A 12,958-nucleotide genomic window follows, 5' to 3' on the forward strand; every position below is an offset into this window, starting at 1 on the left:
AGTGAATCGATTTACAGACGATTGATGTGCTGAGCACTACAAGATGTCACCGCGTTCACCGTGTTCATGTTCACGATTGTGACTCTAGATTAGGACACGTAACTGTATGTTAGTCGTGGATCCGACGAGACCCGCGATCTCTTGTACACTTCAAAACCTCGCGACGATCTCCCGTATGGCTCTCCGCGTGAGTGTAGAATCAATTCCGACGACAAGCCTTGTAGTGCACCGTAGGACCATTAAGAGCATCGATCTCCACGGAGAAACATGGTTCAGAATCCAGAAGTGTGGGGTACAGTCAGGATGTGCATGACTAAAAGTGCCACAAAGCTGCAATGTCGCGTGGCCATCGAAATGATCGTTATCGTATTCATTGCAAAGCACTCGTCAGCGAATTCCGGATGGCATCCGGCAACTGGAATTGGCTAATTCAGGAAAATGCTGCGGGCAAATTGGTGGTCTTTTCTAGGATGTTGCGCGTGTATGGAGGACGTTGATTTGCTTTCGCGCTGCTTACTCACGTACTACCTAGTCAAGCTAATGCGATCTCAATCGACCTGTGGACGAGCGTCCTCGTCGTGCATTGTGGAGTACATGACGCTCAACGCGTAAAAGATTATGATGTCCCCGCGCTGCACCGATGCGGGAATGCTACCTCCTGACCGGACTTGACGGTTAGGTACGTCGTGCCTTGTCTCGTTCGCGGCACTCATCTCCCACAGCTCATGCAATGGTTTCTAATCGAGCGGCTGCGGCATTCCAGAATAACCAGAGAACTGTGCTGATGTACCAGCAGTGTGATACTGGACACAATTCCTACAATCTCAGACATTATGTCGCTCATCGTAGGCTCACAAGTATCGAGTTGTGGTAAAAGCGCGCTACTATACGTCATTTTAGTCTAATAGTTCGGCCGGAATCTTAAATTCCTTTGTAATTCTGGTCATGTTGTTAACCAAATCATTCACGTCAACGGCAGTTGTTCCAGTGCTGTCGCTTGGGGTGCTGAAGCCACTTGGGCCAAGAGATGTCGGGTCCTCCATTTTCGGAGGGTCGGTATCGATCAGAATTGTGACCTGAGAATGGTTAGCACGCAATTTTGAGATGTAATAGGAGTGTAGGCTGCTGAGGATGTACCTCATTGTCCAGACAGCTGTAGTCTATACCTACCGGCCCGTCGTTCACAAGCGCAACGTCCATCATGGCTGCGAACAAGCCGTCCTTGACTTTGTCTGGCTGATAAGCATCTTGCACTTTCTTGAAGAAAGCCTGATATAGTTCTTTGGCCTTTTGTCCGCTTGCGGATTGGTGGAAACTGGGCTTGTTGCCTTTCTTTATAGAAGCAAAAAGCGTGAACTGGGAGACTGATGAATCTTGTCAGTCTTGTATCGTCCCAGGGTGCTGGGTGTGTCACACCGCAGAGAACTTCACCCTCGATTTCCACAACGTTCTTTTTCCACTGTCGCCCAGATCAGCCTTTATGTACCTTCTGCTGTCATTCGCTACCCACCTTGCCGGGCGGATCTGTGCCTTCATCGTCCCAAAGTTTTGCTTTCAGAATCTTGCCTGGCATTGACTCTATATCTTTATCGGTGTCATCTTTCGAAATTGCGGCCAGGACAAGGAGGCCTCTACCGATGGAGGAGATGAGCTGGCCGTCTACGGTAACGGAGGCAGATTTTACACGCTGGAGGACAGCTGCATGCAATGGTCAGAGACATCATTTGGCATTCATGAAGTCGACATACTCCTCATGATGGCGGGGTAGTTCTTTCTGGAAGGAGTGTTGAGGATGGCGGCCGGCTGGCTGTGACTGCCCTATCGGCGAACGGGACGTTTGAGTTAATGTAGTGAGAGACAAAACTCGAGTGAATGCTAGCAGCCTCACAGGCTTCCGTGTGCGTCCATGTTGGTGTGACCACACGACGCGATAGCTCACCGCGTCCTGTTGACGTGACGCGCGGGGAAGCCACGCTGGGTGCAGTCTTGGCGGCAGCGATCCACAAACGCTAGCCGGAAAGAGGGCGACCTCTGATACCGCAGACCACTCCGTGCACGTCAAAACCGACGACAAACAGCTCAAACCGCGTCTCGCCGGTACACGATCGCGCGCCCGACATCCTACGAACCCGTTAAGCTCACGACGAGCGATACCAGCGCCCCGATAGGCCGCCACCGCACCTTGCGCACGAGGCCACGCCGACACAATGGCACAGCGCAAGCTCCAGCAGGAGATCGACAAATGCTTCAAGAAGGTCGCCGAAGGCGTCGCCACCTTCGAGAGCATCCACGAGAAGATCCAAGTGTGCACGAACCAGTCACAGAAGGAGAAGCTAGAAGACTCGCTCAAGAAGGAAATCAAGAAGCTCCAGCGGTCGCGAGACCAGATCAAGACATGGGCCACTATGAGCGATATCAAGGACAAGAAGCCTCTGCTCGACCAGCGGAAGCTGATAGAGACCGTACGCGCACCCTGGTCCTCCCTCTGGTGCCCTCACTGACGCTTCGCAGCAAATGGAGAAGTTCAAGGCTGTAGAGAAGGAAATGAAGACGAAGGCATACTCCAAAGAAGGCCTCCAATTAGCATCAAAACTCGATCCAAAAGACAAAGAGAAGGCAGAAGCAGTCGAATTCCTGCAGCACATGAATGAAGAGCTGGACCAGCAGGTGGAGCGGATAGAGGCTGAGGTGGAGGTGATGCAAGCCACGACGAAGAAGGGCAAAAAGGGGGCGACAAATGCGGAGCGGATAGCAGAGCTTGAAGAGATGGTCGAGCGACATAAATGGCACATGGGCAAGCTGGAATTGTTACAACGGGCGCTGCAGAACGGCAATGTCGAAACGGAGCAGGTGAAAGAGGTTGAGGAGGGCATACGGTACTATGTCGACAGCAATCAAGAGCCGGATTTCATGGAAGATGACACAATGTACGACGACTTCAATCTCGACGAGGAAGAAGCTGCGTACGGTCTGGCCCAGGAAGTTGATCGCGTATCGTCACAAGACACCCAGTCAATACAGGACGAACTTCCGGAGCCTGAACCTCGATCAACGAGCATTGGTGCGAAAGGGAAACCTGCTGAAACAGCGCAGAGTGGGGCGAGAAGGTCTTCAACACAGCTCAAGTCACCGCTTCCTGCTTTGGCAACGCTACATACGCCTTTGCCTGGTGTCTCGAACGCAGCGTCCAGTTCTATGAAACCTGCTCCGCTTCCCACCCGAACACCGGGAGAGCCTCTCAAATATGCCTCGGCGGCCGCGGCTGCAGCTGCGAGTGACAAGAATGGGGTCGGCATTGCACCGCTGCCACCACCGCCGGGTATAGCTGCGGCACAGACTGGTCTCGCTCCTGGTGACGCACGGACAAGCGCTACAACATCGCCTGCTCCTTCGCACCCTCAGTTGGCATCACAACCTCAAGCTGGTACACCGGAGACTGCTCCGCCAGCCCAGCCATCAAAATCTCCGACGGGTACGCCTCCGACGGCTGTTCGAGAAAAAGCAGCTCTGTCACGTGCGCCATCATCCGACAGCAGGAAGACATCATCTGCAGAACAAGAAGAGGAGACACAGTCAGCGACACCGCCCTTGACGAATGGAGAGTCGCACGCCGATGATGAAGAAGAAGAAGAGTCTATATTCCACCTCCCGTCAACCTTGCAGGATCTCTTCGAGTCGTTAGAGGCAACGAAGAACGACATCAACGCCTCGTCATCAAAACCTCCGGATGAGCGAATGCTCGCTGCGAGCATGGCAACGGCCCCGAACTCAGCAGACACAGAAGCGCCACGTCACTACCGTCCACAGAATCCGTATCCCTACACGCCTGCGCATTATCCACAAGAACCTTTGGCAATATTCGACGATCCTCGTCTCTACTCACGCATAGAGACGGACGCTCTGTTCTATGCTTTCTATTATCGTCAAGGTACCTATCAGCAATATCTTGCTGCGAAGGCTTTAAAGTCCCAGAGCTGGCGCTTCCACAAGCAGTACCAGACTTGGTTCCAGCGTCACGAGGAGCCAAAGGCTATAACCGAGGATTATGAACAGGGGACGTACAGGTTCTTCGATTATGAGAGCACGTGGTAAGCACTTACTTCATCCCTTACCCTGCCACATATTACTCTCCCCGGACCCAGAACTGCGCCACGTTTGCCCGTCATCAAACCCCAAACTTGCTCCCGACTAACATGTAACAGGATGAACCGAAGGAAAGCCGATTTTCGCTTCGCCTACAAGTTCCTCGAAGACGAATTGTGAACGCATTGTTCACTTCTCAACACCTCCTAGTGCCTCCAACGGTAGTGCGGTTGTATGAATTATTAGGTAGTAGTCAATGGTACCAAAAGGGCAATTTTCGAACCAGACCAAACGCAACACTCACCGACTTATTATGTACCCAGACTTCAGTAAACAGTGAAAAACAGGCAAATGAATGCGGTGAGTCAGCGGAGACGCATGCAGAGGCAGTTGTGTCCCTTTGTTCAGGCCACGAGATCGTCGGCCTACAACTCATGGATCACCTCCATATCTCAAATTGGCCGCATCGCCACCTCATCTGCGTTTGTCGCGATTCATCGCGCTCGTCGGGCGAGTTCTGACATAATGACGCTATTGACGTGTCCCATCTTATTGGCTGACAGCGTCCAGATTGATATCTTGGCTTTGGCCCCCACGAGACTACTCACAGCCTTCGACGTTAGGACCGTAAAGGTGCCTACGGGCACGGAACAGCATAGTAGCGTACCCTAACCCCACTCGTGCGAACGGTTATCCGTCATGAGCGGCTTGCGCCATCACAAGCGAAACGGTCACGGACTGTCCACGGGTCCAAATGAGGTTTCCCCTGACTAGTTGGGCCCCAGCAGGGCGAATTGACTGCCGCTTTTGGTGTAACGCACGGTCCCGGCAGAAGTACCTAGTGAGTGCGAGCAAGCGAAGCCGACACCACCGGGCGTTTGATGACTCTAATGTCACTCTGCATTATCAACTGAACATTCCGTAGCCAGTAGGTGCCTGTTGATGTTTTCCAGCTGTGCCGGCGTTTTTCACAGCCCCTGTCCCACAAGCCGGTCTCAACTCCAAACCGGACGGTAATCCACTGAGCTGGCTAGGGACGCACACACGCAACGGCCCGCGGAAGCCAGGGCCTCTTGGTGGTTTCTCTGGGCCTTCTGGAACCCTCAATCTCTGAAGCCTTGGCCATGCCATGCCACAGGGCAAAGATGCAAGGCAGCATTCTTTCGACGAGCGGTAAGTGCCCTGCAAGCCCAAAGAGGAGATTTGGGTGCCTACCTAGCGGTGAAGTGTGATCATAACCGACCGATGATCTCGCCAACATCCAGCATTTGGGGACTGGTAGCGAAGTCAAGACGAAGATAGATGTCTTGGCACCTACCCGCGATCGCTGGAGCACCAAAGGCAAAGCTCACTATGCAGAACATGAGATGATCTATGCAACAAGGTATTCGCTTACCGTTCCTGAACGTCCCCGCCCACTGGAGCCTCAGCCTCATAGTTGAAGCTTCGGTCGCCTCGTCTTAAGCTTTGCATTCCCACGACCGCACCACGCCTAGTAACATCTTCTGTTTGTGGCTTTCAGCCTTATCGGTATCCAGGCGTCCGGAGATAATCCACCTGGTAATGCCAACATAGCCACTCGCATCCTTCCAGTCAACACGAGTACGGCACAGTCAAGGTGCCTGGTGATTTCTGGTTAGTAAGTCGCCTTTCAACCTATAATGAAACTACGTTTCAAACCACGTTACTAAGAAGGGAGCGCCTTGGTCCATTTGCTCTCCAACACTACGGAACAATCATCCTTTTGGTAAAATGATTCGAAGGTCAGTCGGCGTCATGATGTGACCGAGACGTTGGGGCCAGTGAAGGATCTTGTCGAAGAGTCTGATACTTAAGCAGCGTATATCGTCCGTACGAGAAGGTAGTCAGCTAGGCACAACTAAGACACTACGGTCCAACGTCGGTAATCTACGCTGCGGTTACAAGATATAACCCTACACACGGCACTCGCACGAACACAGCACACCATCCCGCCTTCCCGCACCACTCCAACGCCCTCTCCCTCGCCTTCTCCTGCATAACCAAGCTCTACCGTGCCTCAAAAGTGCACCTACTCGGGTTCGGGTTCGCTGTCATCATGAGCGGATACGGCGTAAGTACTTGCCGATTTGCAAGCTTATCATGGTCACTCGCAGTTTCTGATGCATCTTTCTGTTACAGTATCCTATAGACCAGTCTGGCTACTACGCTGGCTCTAGCTATTCAATGCCACAATATACCCCAGCTCAAATACATGCCTACTACCAACAGTATGGCTGTTACCCTGCAGGCTACCAACCACCGCAACAAACGCCGCAAGCAGCCACCTCCTCGTACGGATACCCACAGGGCACCACCTACGGGCACCCGCCCGGTTCTTCGCACGAGTACGGCTATATGCCCCTGCCTACCGCCCCGAATGCCGCACGGTAAGTCGATGGTTGTTTGATGAAGACGTTGAGTTTGATCCACGTGGCTAACCTCTTCTAGACCTAGGAGTCCACGGTATGTGATCCTTGTTACCACGAGGCCGGTTTCCGCCTTGCAATAAACCCTAATTTCACGACTAGTTCGGATGCTTGATGGCAAGGCTAACATGTAGACAGAACCTGGAAATGCGAGGTCCCGCACTGCACATCGACAGCCAATTTCACTCGGCTCGCCGATCTGCAACGGCACCAAGCTACGGTCCATGGCATGGGTACTCCCGATTTCCCATGTACAGTCAAAGACTGCACGCGGGTGGGCGACAAGGGCTTCACACGGCGTGACCATCTCGTCGAGCACCTGCGCAACTTCCACCACATCGACATCCCGAAGCGCAGGCCCGGCGAGCGCAGCGCCTACCCGCTAGGCCTGCCAAACTACCACAACCAGTAACTCCACCTTTGATTCCCTCGTCTGGTTCCGCACAACAGCTTCCTGAAACGATACAGGACCGGAAACCGGGTCACGAAGCAGACGAGAGGTGGAGGTGGGGCACGGCGCCGAGGAACTGGCTAAGATGACGGATCGATTGGCCAAAGTTAGGAGAACATAGTATGATATGCGGATGGTGGAGTTGGTTGGAGAGCAGAAAGAGCTGGAAAGGCAGATTCGTCGGTGTATCAGACGGAAGCGTGACAGGCAGGCATCCGAGCGAGATGGTATTGTTGCTACGCGATACTGGTTGTGCTCGCAAGAATGTGCCTTGGAGCTTAGTGTGCGGTAAGGCATTTTGGCGGGTCGCGGACGGAGATCTGTGCGCCACGCTTGAGCGGATTGGGCGTCTCGATCTGAGCCAGCATCGTTGGTGTTTGATGCACGGCCGCTGTTCGCGTGTTGCTTACACGTCTGGGCTGGGCCGGACTCGAGGTCAGGGCGAATCGCTGGGCGAGGCGGATAGGAGGATGGTGCAGTGCGGGGAATCCCCTTGCAACCGTCTTGGTTGTTTTCACTTTTGTACACCAGAACCTTTCCTATTTTCAACTGCATAGCGCTGGGGACAAGCATGGTAGACTGGGCATTTAGATTATACATAGACTCTTACAGGACGACTTCGCACGTTCGCACTTCCAGCTCTTGAAACAAACGAGGCAATCATGTCTTACAGGGTCGTGGCGACGGCGAGTTTGGCCGCGGACGGGCCAAGACGAGTCCCGAGCCTGGTAAACGGTGCCGCAGGACACGGATACGGATGCTGTGTCCTGGGTCGACCCGAGTGACCTGGACGTCAGCATAAGGTTCGGCGGGCCATTTCCAGGCCCGCCGTGTGAAAGCGCGCCGCAATACTACGTGTGCTCAGCATCCGTGCTGCACGACATTCTACGCTCGCCCTGGGCGTTAAGGCTCGACTTGGATGATTTGACAGCGATGAGGCGTTGGTCAATCAGCGGCTGAACGATCGAGGTGACAGGTCTGGCTTCGGGCCAAAGGGGGCTTGTTAGCGTCCTAAGGGCCTATGGGTATATAATTGGTGAGGCAGAGTGGAATAGGCGTGTGCGAAGCTCGCGCGAGAGCGCAGATGCAGCCGTGAAGCGGAGGTAATTAGAGGTACACCTCTTATGTGTGGGGCTGTGTAGGATATGACGTATGCTACCGTGGCTCTGGAGCACTACCACAGAACGATGGGCGCGACATGTCCAAGACCACATTCGGACCAGAACGTCCCGAGGTCCTCTGGTAGTAACGTGATCGTAGACACTCCAGGACTCTTTGATCATGCTTGAACTGCGCGACGTACCGCACGATGCAGAGGACCCGTGGACAATCACATGTGCGACCGCCAAGCGCCTCTGGCACCACGCAGAGTTGGCCACCCGTCCGCGCCCGACGTGCTCTCTTTCTCTTCCTCATCACATCCTATTGTGCGCTGTTCACTGTCTCCTGCTAACTCCGCTGCCACCGGCCCATCAACCCATGTCTCTGCCACTCTACCTGCACTCAAATACAACCGCCTACCGCGACTCCTACCCTCTGCAATAACTCACCTCGACCTGCGCATTACCCCGGGCCCCGCATCTACACGACTTGGTGAAGCCCCGCCAACACATCCTCGTGCAGACTTGCCCTGCATCTACAACCGTAATTTTTCCAGAAGGCGCCTTCTGGCCTCGACAACTCCGTATACAATATGCACGATCTGCGGCGACAGGCTCTCGAGAGCAGCAAGACTGTGTCGCGCAAGGCCCGCTCCCGTGTTGCCTCTGGAGCAAACTCCAAATCCAATTCGGCGCTGAACTCCCCAGCACAGTCGCGGGCAGCATCCCGCAATCCCAGTCGCCACGGGTCCGACGACGAAGACTATCTCAGCGACGGCACCGCCTGGAGGTACGTTTTGGTATTTTCTTACTCTGACAACTTTTCTGTGGGTTCACTGTCTGTGACATCATGATACTCGTCTACCACTCCGTTGCGATAGGTGCGCTAACTCCGCTCTTCTCCAGCACAAACTCCATCGACGATATCCTCAACAGCGACGATGCCGACGTTCCCGCCGACGCCTGGAAGGCCGAGTTGCACAACCGCGTCGAGCAGATTGTCGAGCGCAAGCGCAGCAGCACAGAGGGCCGCGCCGAAAGCCTAAATGCCTACGCCCACATCCTCAAGGCGCGGTTCGCCAAAGACGACATCGAGGGCCGCATAGGCGAGCTCCTACCCTCGATCCTGCGCAGCATCAAGTCTGAGACATCTGAGCGCGAGACAGTCACCGCTCTAAGAGGTAAGCATCGCGAGCAACCTCCGCTGCGTGCGGCACAGTTAATGCGAAAATAGCGCTCTCCGTCACCATGGTCACGCTTGACTCAGAGGACATCTACGACTCGGTCGCTGATCTCCTCCGCCGCACAGTATCCAACTCCGAGTCGATACAGGTCAAGATCAGTGCCATCCATGCGCTGGGTACGGCAGCCTTCTTCGGCGGGACCTCCGAGGAGGAACTAGAAGACACTATGGTCTTTTTCCTCGAAATCGTAGAGTCGGACGGCCTCTCCATCGACGCGCACGACGAAGGCTCCGTCGTCATTGCTGCCCTCGAAGAATGGGGCCTCCTCGCCACCGCCCTCGACGACCTTGAAGAAGTCACCGAAGCCGCAATGGAAGCCTTCGTCGAGCAGCTCGAATCCGCTGACGCAGGCGTCCAGACGGCCTCCGGCGAAGCCATCGCCCTGCTATACGAGAAGTCGTACACACCCCTCGAAAACGACGAGGAAGCCTCCTCTGACCACGACTCCGACTCTGACGAGCCCCGCGGCACGGAGAAGATGGTAAAGCGGTACAATGTGTACCGTCGCCAGGACCAGCTTCTACACACGCTTGACGCGCTCGCCAACGCCTCCTCTCGCCGCATATCAAAAAAAGACCGCAAGACGTTGCACTCCAACTTCGCCGACATCCGCAACAGTGTTGAAAAGCCCACGCGCGGGCCAAAGTACTCTACCGCAATAGATCAGGAGACGGGGCGAGTGTATGGCGGCGGCAGAATGAAGGTAAAGATTAACCGTAGCTGTGAGGTCAGGATTGACAAGTGGTGGAAGCTGCAGCGGTTGAATGCGTTGAGGAGGGTGCTGCAGGCGGGGTTTACGCATCACTTTGATGAGAACGAGGCTGTGTCGAGGTGTTTGCCGTTCTCGATGAGTGAGCGGTAGTTAAACTCCGCGACCGAGGAAGCATATCCCTAGAACCTCCCTCTGGAATTCATCTAAGCATGGAGGCGGAGCATAGAGTCTCTTTCTTAGTGTAGCAAGTTCAGGCACGGTCCGGTCTGCTCTTGTGTCCTTTTTTGTAGCATCTAATACCCAGCATTCTTAGCATTTGGACGGAACAAGGGTACACAAGGTAGACAATGGCTGACTGGGTTAGGTCATGTACTCCCCTCAAGCAATTGCATTTGTTGGTATTTCCGTGTCGTCATGCTCCAGTTTCATCAAATGTTCAGGTTTCGTACTGCACGTATGGCATCTCACCAATTTTTCGCGCCTTCTCCTTCACACTCCCAGACCACTCAAGCAAAAACTGCTCAGCAGATTCCACAACCCGAACTGCCCATCTCCCGTATACCGCCTGCACCTATGCATAGCCCATCTAGAAGTTGAACGCATTCTTATACGCCTTCTTCTCCTTCTCCTTCCTCTCCTTAACCCTCCTTTTCACCCCCTCCAACTCCTTCGTAATCGCCGCATCCCCTGGCGCCAACTTCCCCGCCGTCTCCAAATCCTCTAACGCCTCTTCCTCATTCTTGCGTCCTACTCTCGCCTGGCCTCGCCGGAAATACGCCTTGGCCTGATCCTTTTCGTTGATCCCCTCAATCTCCAGCGCCTTGCCTGCGTTCTCGGCCGCCTCAGCAAATTGCCCGACCTTGTTCTGCAGCAGCGCGGAGTTGAGGTAGAGCGAGATTTTGAGAGCGTTGAGCTGCGTGCCGAGTTCCTTGGGGTCTGAGTCAAGGAGGGTGGGGTATTCGTGCAGGTAGCGAAGGCCCTTTTGGTACTTTGCGATGCCGAGCTGGAGCGCTCCGGCTTTGAAGGCTTTATTGCCGAGATCTTTGAGGGCTGTCGCGATGGCGAGGATGTCGTTGCCTTTCCACTCTTCATCTGCGGGCTTCTGGTCTTCGGGGAAGTCTTCGTAGGGGTCACCGGTTTGATCGGGGACCTTTTCTGTGGCTTTGGTGTAGTCCTCGCCGGTGAGCTCACCGCAGTCTGGATGTGTGGTTAGATCTTTATAGACTGGGATATATGGGATGGAGCGTACCGATGATGGTGGCGTCGTGGAAGGGCTTGTCGCCGCTCTGTGTCTTGAGGTTTTCGATTTCTCGGACAATGCTCTTGCCGTTGATGACCTCGCCGAAGACTACGTGCTTGTTGTCGAGATGTGGTGTGGGTACCGTCGTGACGAAGAATTGGGAGCCATTGGTGCCTGACCCATGATTAGCCTCCATCCCACAATGAATGATCTTGCAGAATCAAAGCAAACCCGTAGAGATGGGAGTTGGAGCGCTTTTGCCAACATCAGCTTCGGGAGGTCTCTTTGCAATTTCGGTCGTAATATTGCATCACTCCCCTGCCTGTGTTCGTAAAGCACGGCTTGTAGAGTCATCGATGCCCGAATATCCGATTCTGATTCTTGCCTCATCGTGCTTCACTCCCATCCCACGGATGTATTGCGCGTTTCTGTTCTGGTGGTTGTTTTCTCGACCTTCCCTTCCTCTGAGCACCCAAAACTTACCAGGTCCCGCGTTCGCCATACTCAGCAAGAACGGCTTGTCGTGAATCTTCTCAAAGTTCTCGTCATCGAACTTCTCCCCGTATATGCTCTCACCACCTGTACCATTACCCGCTGTGAAGTCTCCACCCTGGATCATAAACTGCTTGATGACACGGTGGAAGCTCGAGCCCTTGTAGTGCAATGGCTTCCCGGATTTAGTCTCACCCTTCTCGCCGGTGCAGAGAGCACGGAAGTTCTCGGCCGTCTTAGGTACGACTGGGGTGGGTCAGCATCGTGTAAACCGTGGTGGATTGGACGTGTCGCATCGAGGTAGAAGAAGAGATTAGCGCGGCGAAGGCGGTGGGGGGACGTACTGTCATTGTACTGCGAGGCAGGTCAGCTCGGGCTCTTCGTTGTGCAGATGCTGTCAACTTACCAGCTCAAAGGCGATTCTGCCCTTCTTGACGCCGCCAATGGCAATGTCGAAGAAGACTCTCTGGCGCTCTGATTCCTTAGCATCCACAATGCCAGGCATTCAATCGCAACGTGCGGATCAGACTCACTGTTGCCTTCGGCCATCTTCGCTGGACTTGTGAAGCTTATGGTGGGGTAACGGCAGGAAAGGAGGCGCTGTATGAGGTGCCTATACGAGTTGTCTGCGCAACAAATTAAGTGAGCGAGCGATTGAAGCTCGAGGGCCACAGTGGGACGCGTGAGGCTGAAGTAAAAGCTACGGGAGCTACCAGAAGTTTCCACAGCTACTGCACCCTGCGTCTGTGCGTTTGCGAAGCCACCCCGCGCAGCTCCCCTTTCGGTGATCTAGACGCTTGGCGATACGAACAGACAACACTTGTGAAACTCATTTGCTACGCTGAAGCGCTCTTCAATACTCCAACCCAAAACTACATACCCGATCGAGCTGCCTGGTTTCGTCGTGCCCTACGTTTCTCTCGACAATGAGGGGCATCGCGGGGCAGTACCGAGGACCTCGCTGCCCCCCGGTTTAGCGCGAAGGGCTAGAAGCTCACAACTTCTTCTACGGGGTACGAGATACGCGCCATCATTCTTGATGATAGTGGTGATTGAAATAGTTCCACACTGTGATTGAACAGTACTCATGCGTCGTGTATGCTCGGGAAGTTGTGGTGACTAGATGGTTGGCTCTCAAGCAACCAGGCTAACACTAGAATGACCCGTCATGAAGTAAATCGTATGCATA

At 54.2% G+C, this 12,958-nt stretch overlaps 4 protein-coding genes across 4 annotated transcripts; 2 read left to right on the forward strand and 2 right to left on the reverse strand.

Annotated features, from left to right (window-relative positions):
• Window positions 1-896: 896 nt before the first annotated feature.
• DTD1 (D-tyrosyl-tRNA(Tyr) deacylase) lies at window positions 897-1,755 on the reverse strand (the record flags this gene model as incomplete). The annotated part of the gene is made up of 5 exons (XM_056217432.1): window positions 897-1,076; window positions 1,171-1,364; window positions 1,417-1,459; window positions 1,511-1,698; window positions 1,749-1,755. The coding sequence occupies 5 exons, from the start codon at window positions 1,753-1,755 to the stop codon at window positions 897-899; spliced, it is 612 nt and encodes a 203-aa protein (XP_056068988.1).
• Window positions 1,756-2,207: 452 nt separating this feature from the next.
• NOT5 (general negative regulator of transcription subunit 5) lies at window positions 2,208-4,263 on the forward strand (the record flags this gene model as incomplete). Its single annotated transcript, XM_056217433.1, has 3 exons — window positions 2,208-2,462; window positions 2,512-4,088; window positions 4,203-4,263. The coding sequence occupies 3 exons, from the start codon at window positions 2,208-2,210 to the stop codon at window positions 4,261-4,263; spliced, it is 1,893 nt and encodes a 630-aa protein (XP_056068989.1).
• A 4,411-nt stretch (window positions 4,264-8,674) lies between these two features.
• On the forward strand, window positions 8,675-10,187 carry N0V89_008681 (uncharacterized protein; the record flags this gene model as incomplete). Its single annotated transcript, XM_056217434.1, has 3 exons — window positions 8,675-8,871; window positions 8,988-9,262; window positions 9,316-10,187. 3 exons carry the CDS (start codon window positions 8,675-8,677, stop codon window positions 10,185-10,187), a joined length of 1,344 nt encoding a protein of 447 aa, XP_056068990.1.
• A 436-nt stretch (window positions 10,188-10,623) lies between these two features.
• On the reverse strand, window positions 10,624-12,274 carry CPR6 (peptidyl-prolyl cis-trans isomerase cpr6; the record flags this gene model as incomplete). Its single annotated transcript, XM_056217435.1, has 5 exons — window positions 10,624-11,234; window positions 11,287-11,451; window positions 11,761-12,015; window positions 12,114-12,123; window positions 12,176-12,274. 5 exons carry the CDS (start codon window positions 12,272-12,274, stop codon window positions 10,624-10,626), a joined length of 1,140 nt encoding a protein of 379 aa, XP_056068991.1.
• Window positions 12,275-12,958: the final 684 nt, after the last annotated feature.

This window comes from Didymosphaeria variabile (genome assembly GCF_027946475.1).
Source record: "Didymosphaeria variabile strain IMI 356815 chromosome Unknown scaffold_6, whole genome shotgun sequence".
Taxonomy (NCBI): domain Eukaryota; kingdom Fungi; phylum Ascomycota; class Dothideomycetes; order Pleosporales; family Didymosphaeriaceae; genus Didymosphaeria; species Didymosphaeria variabile.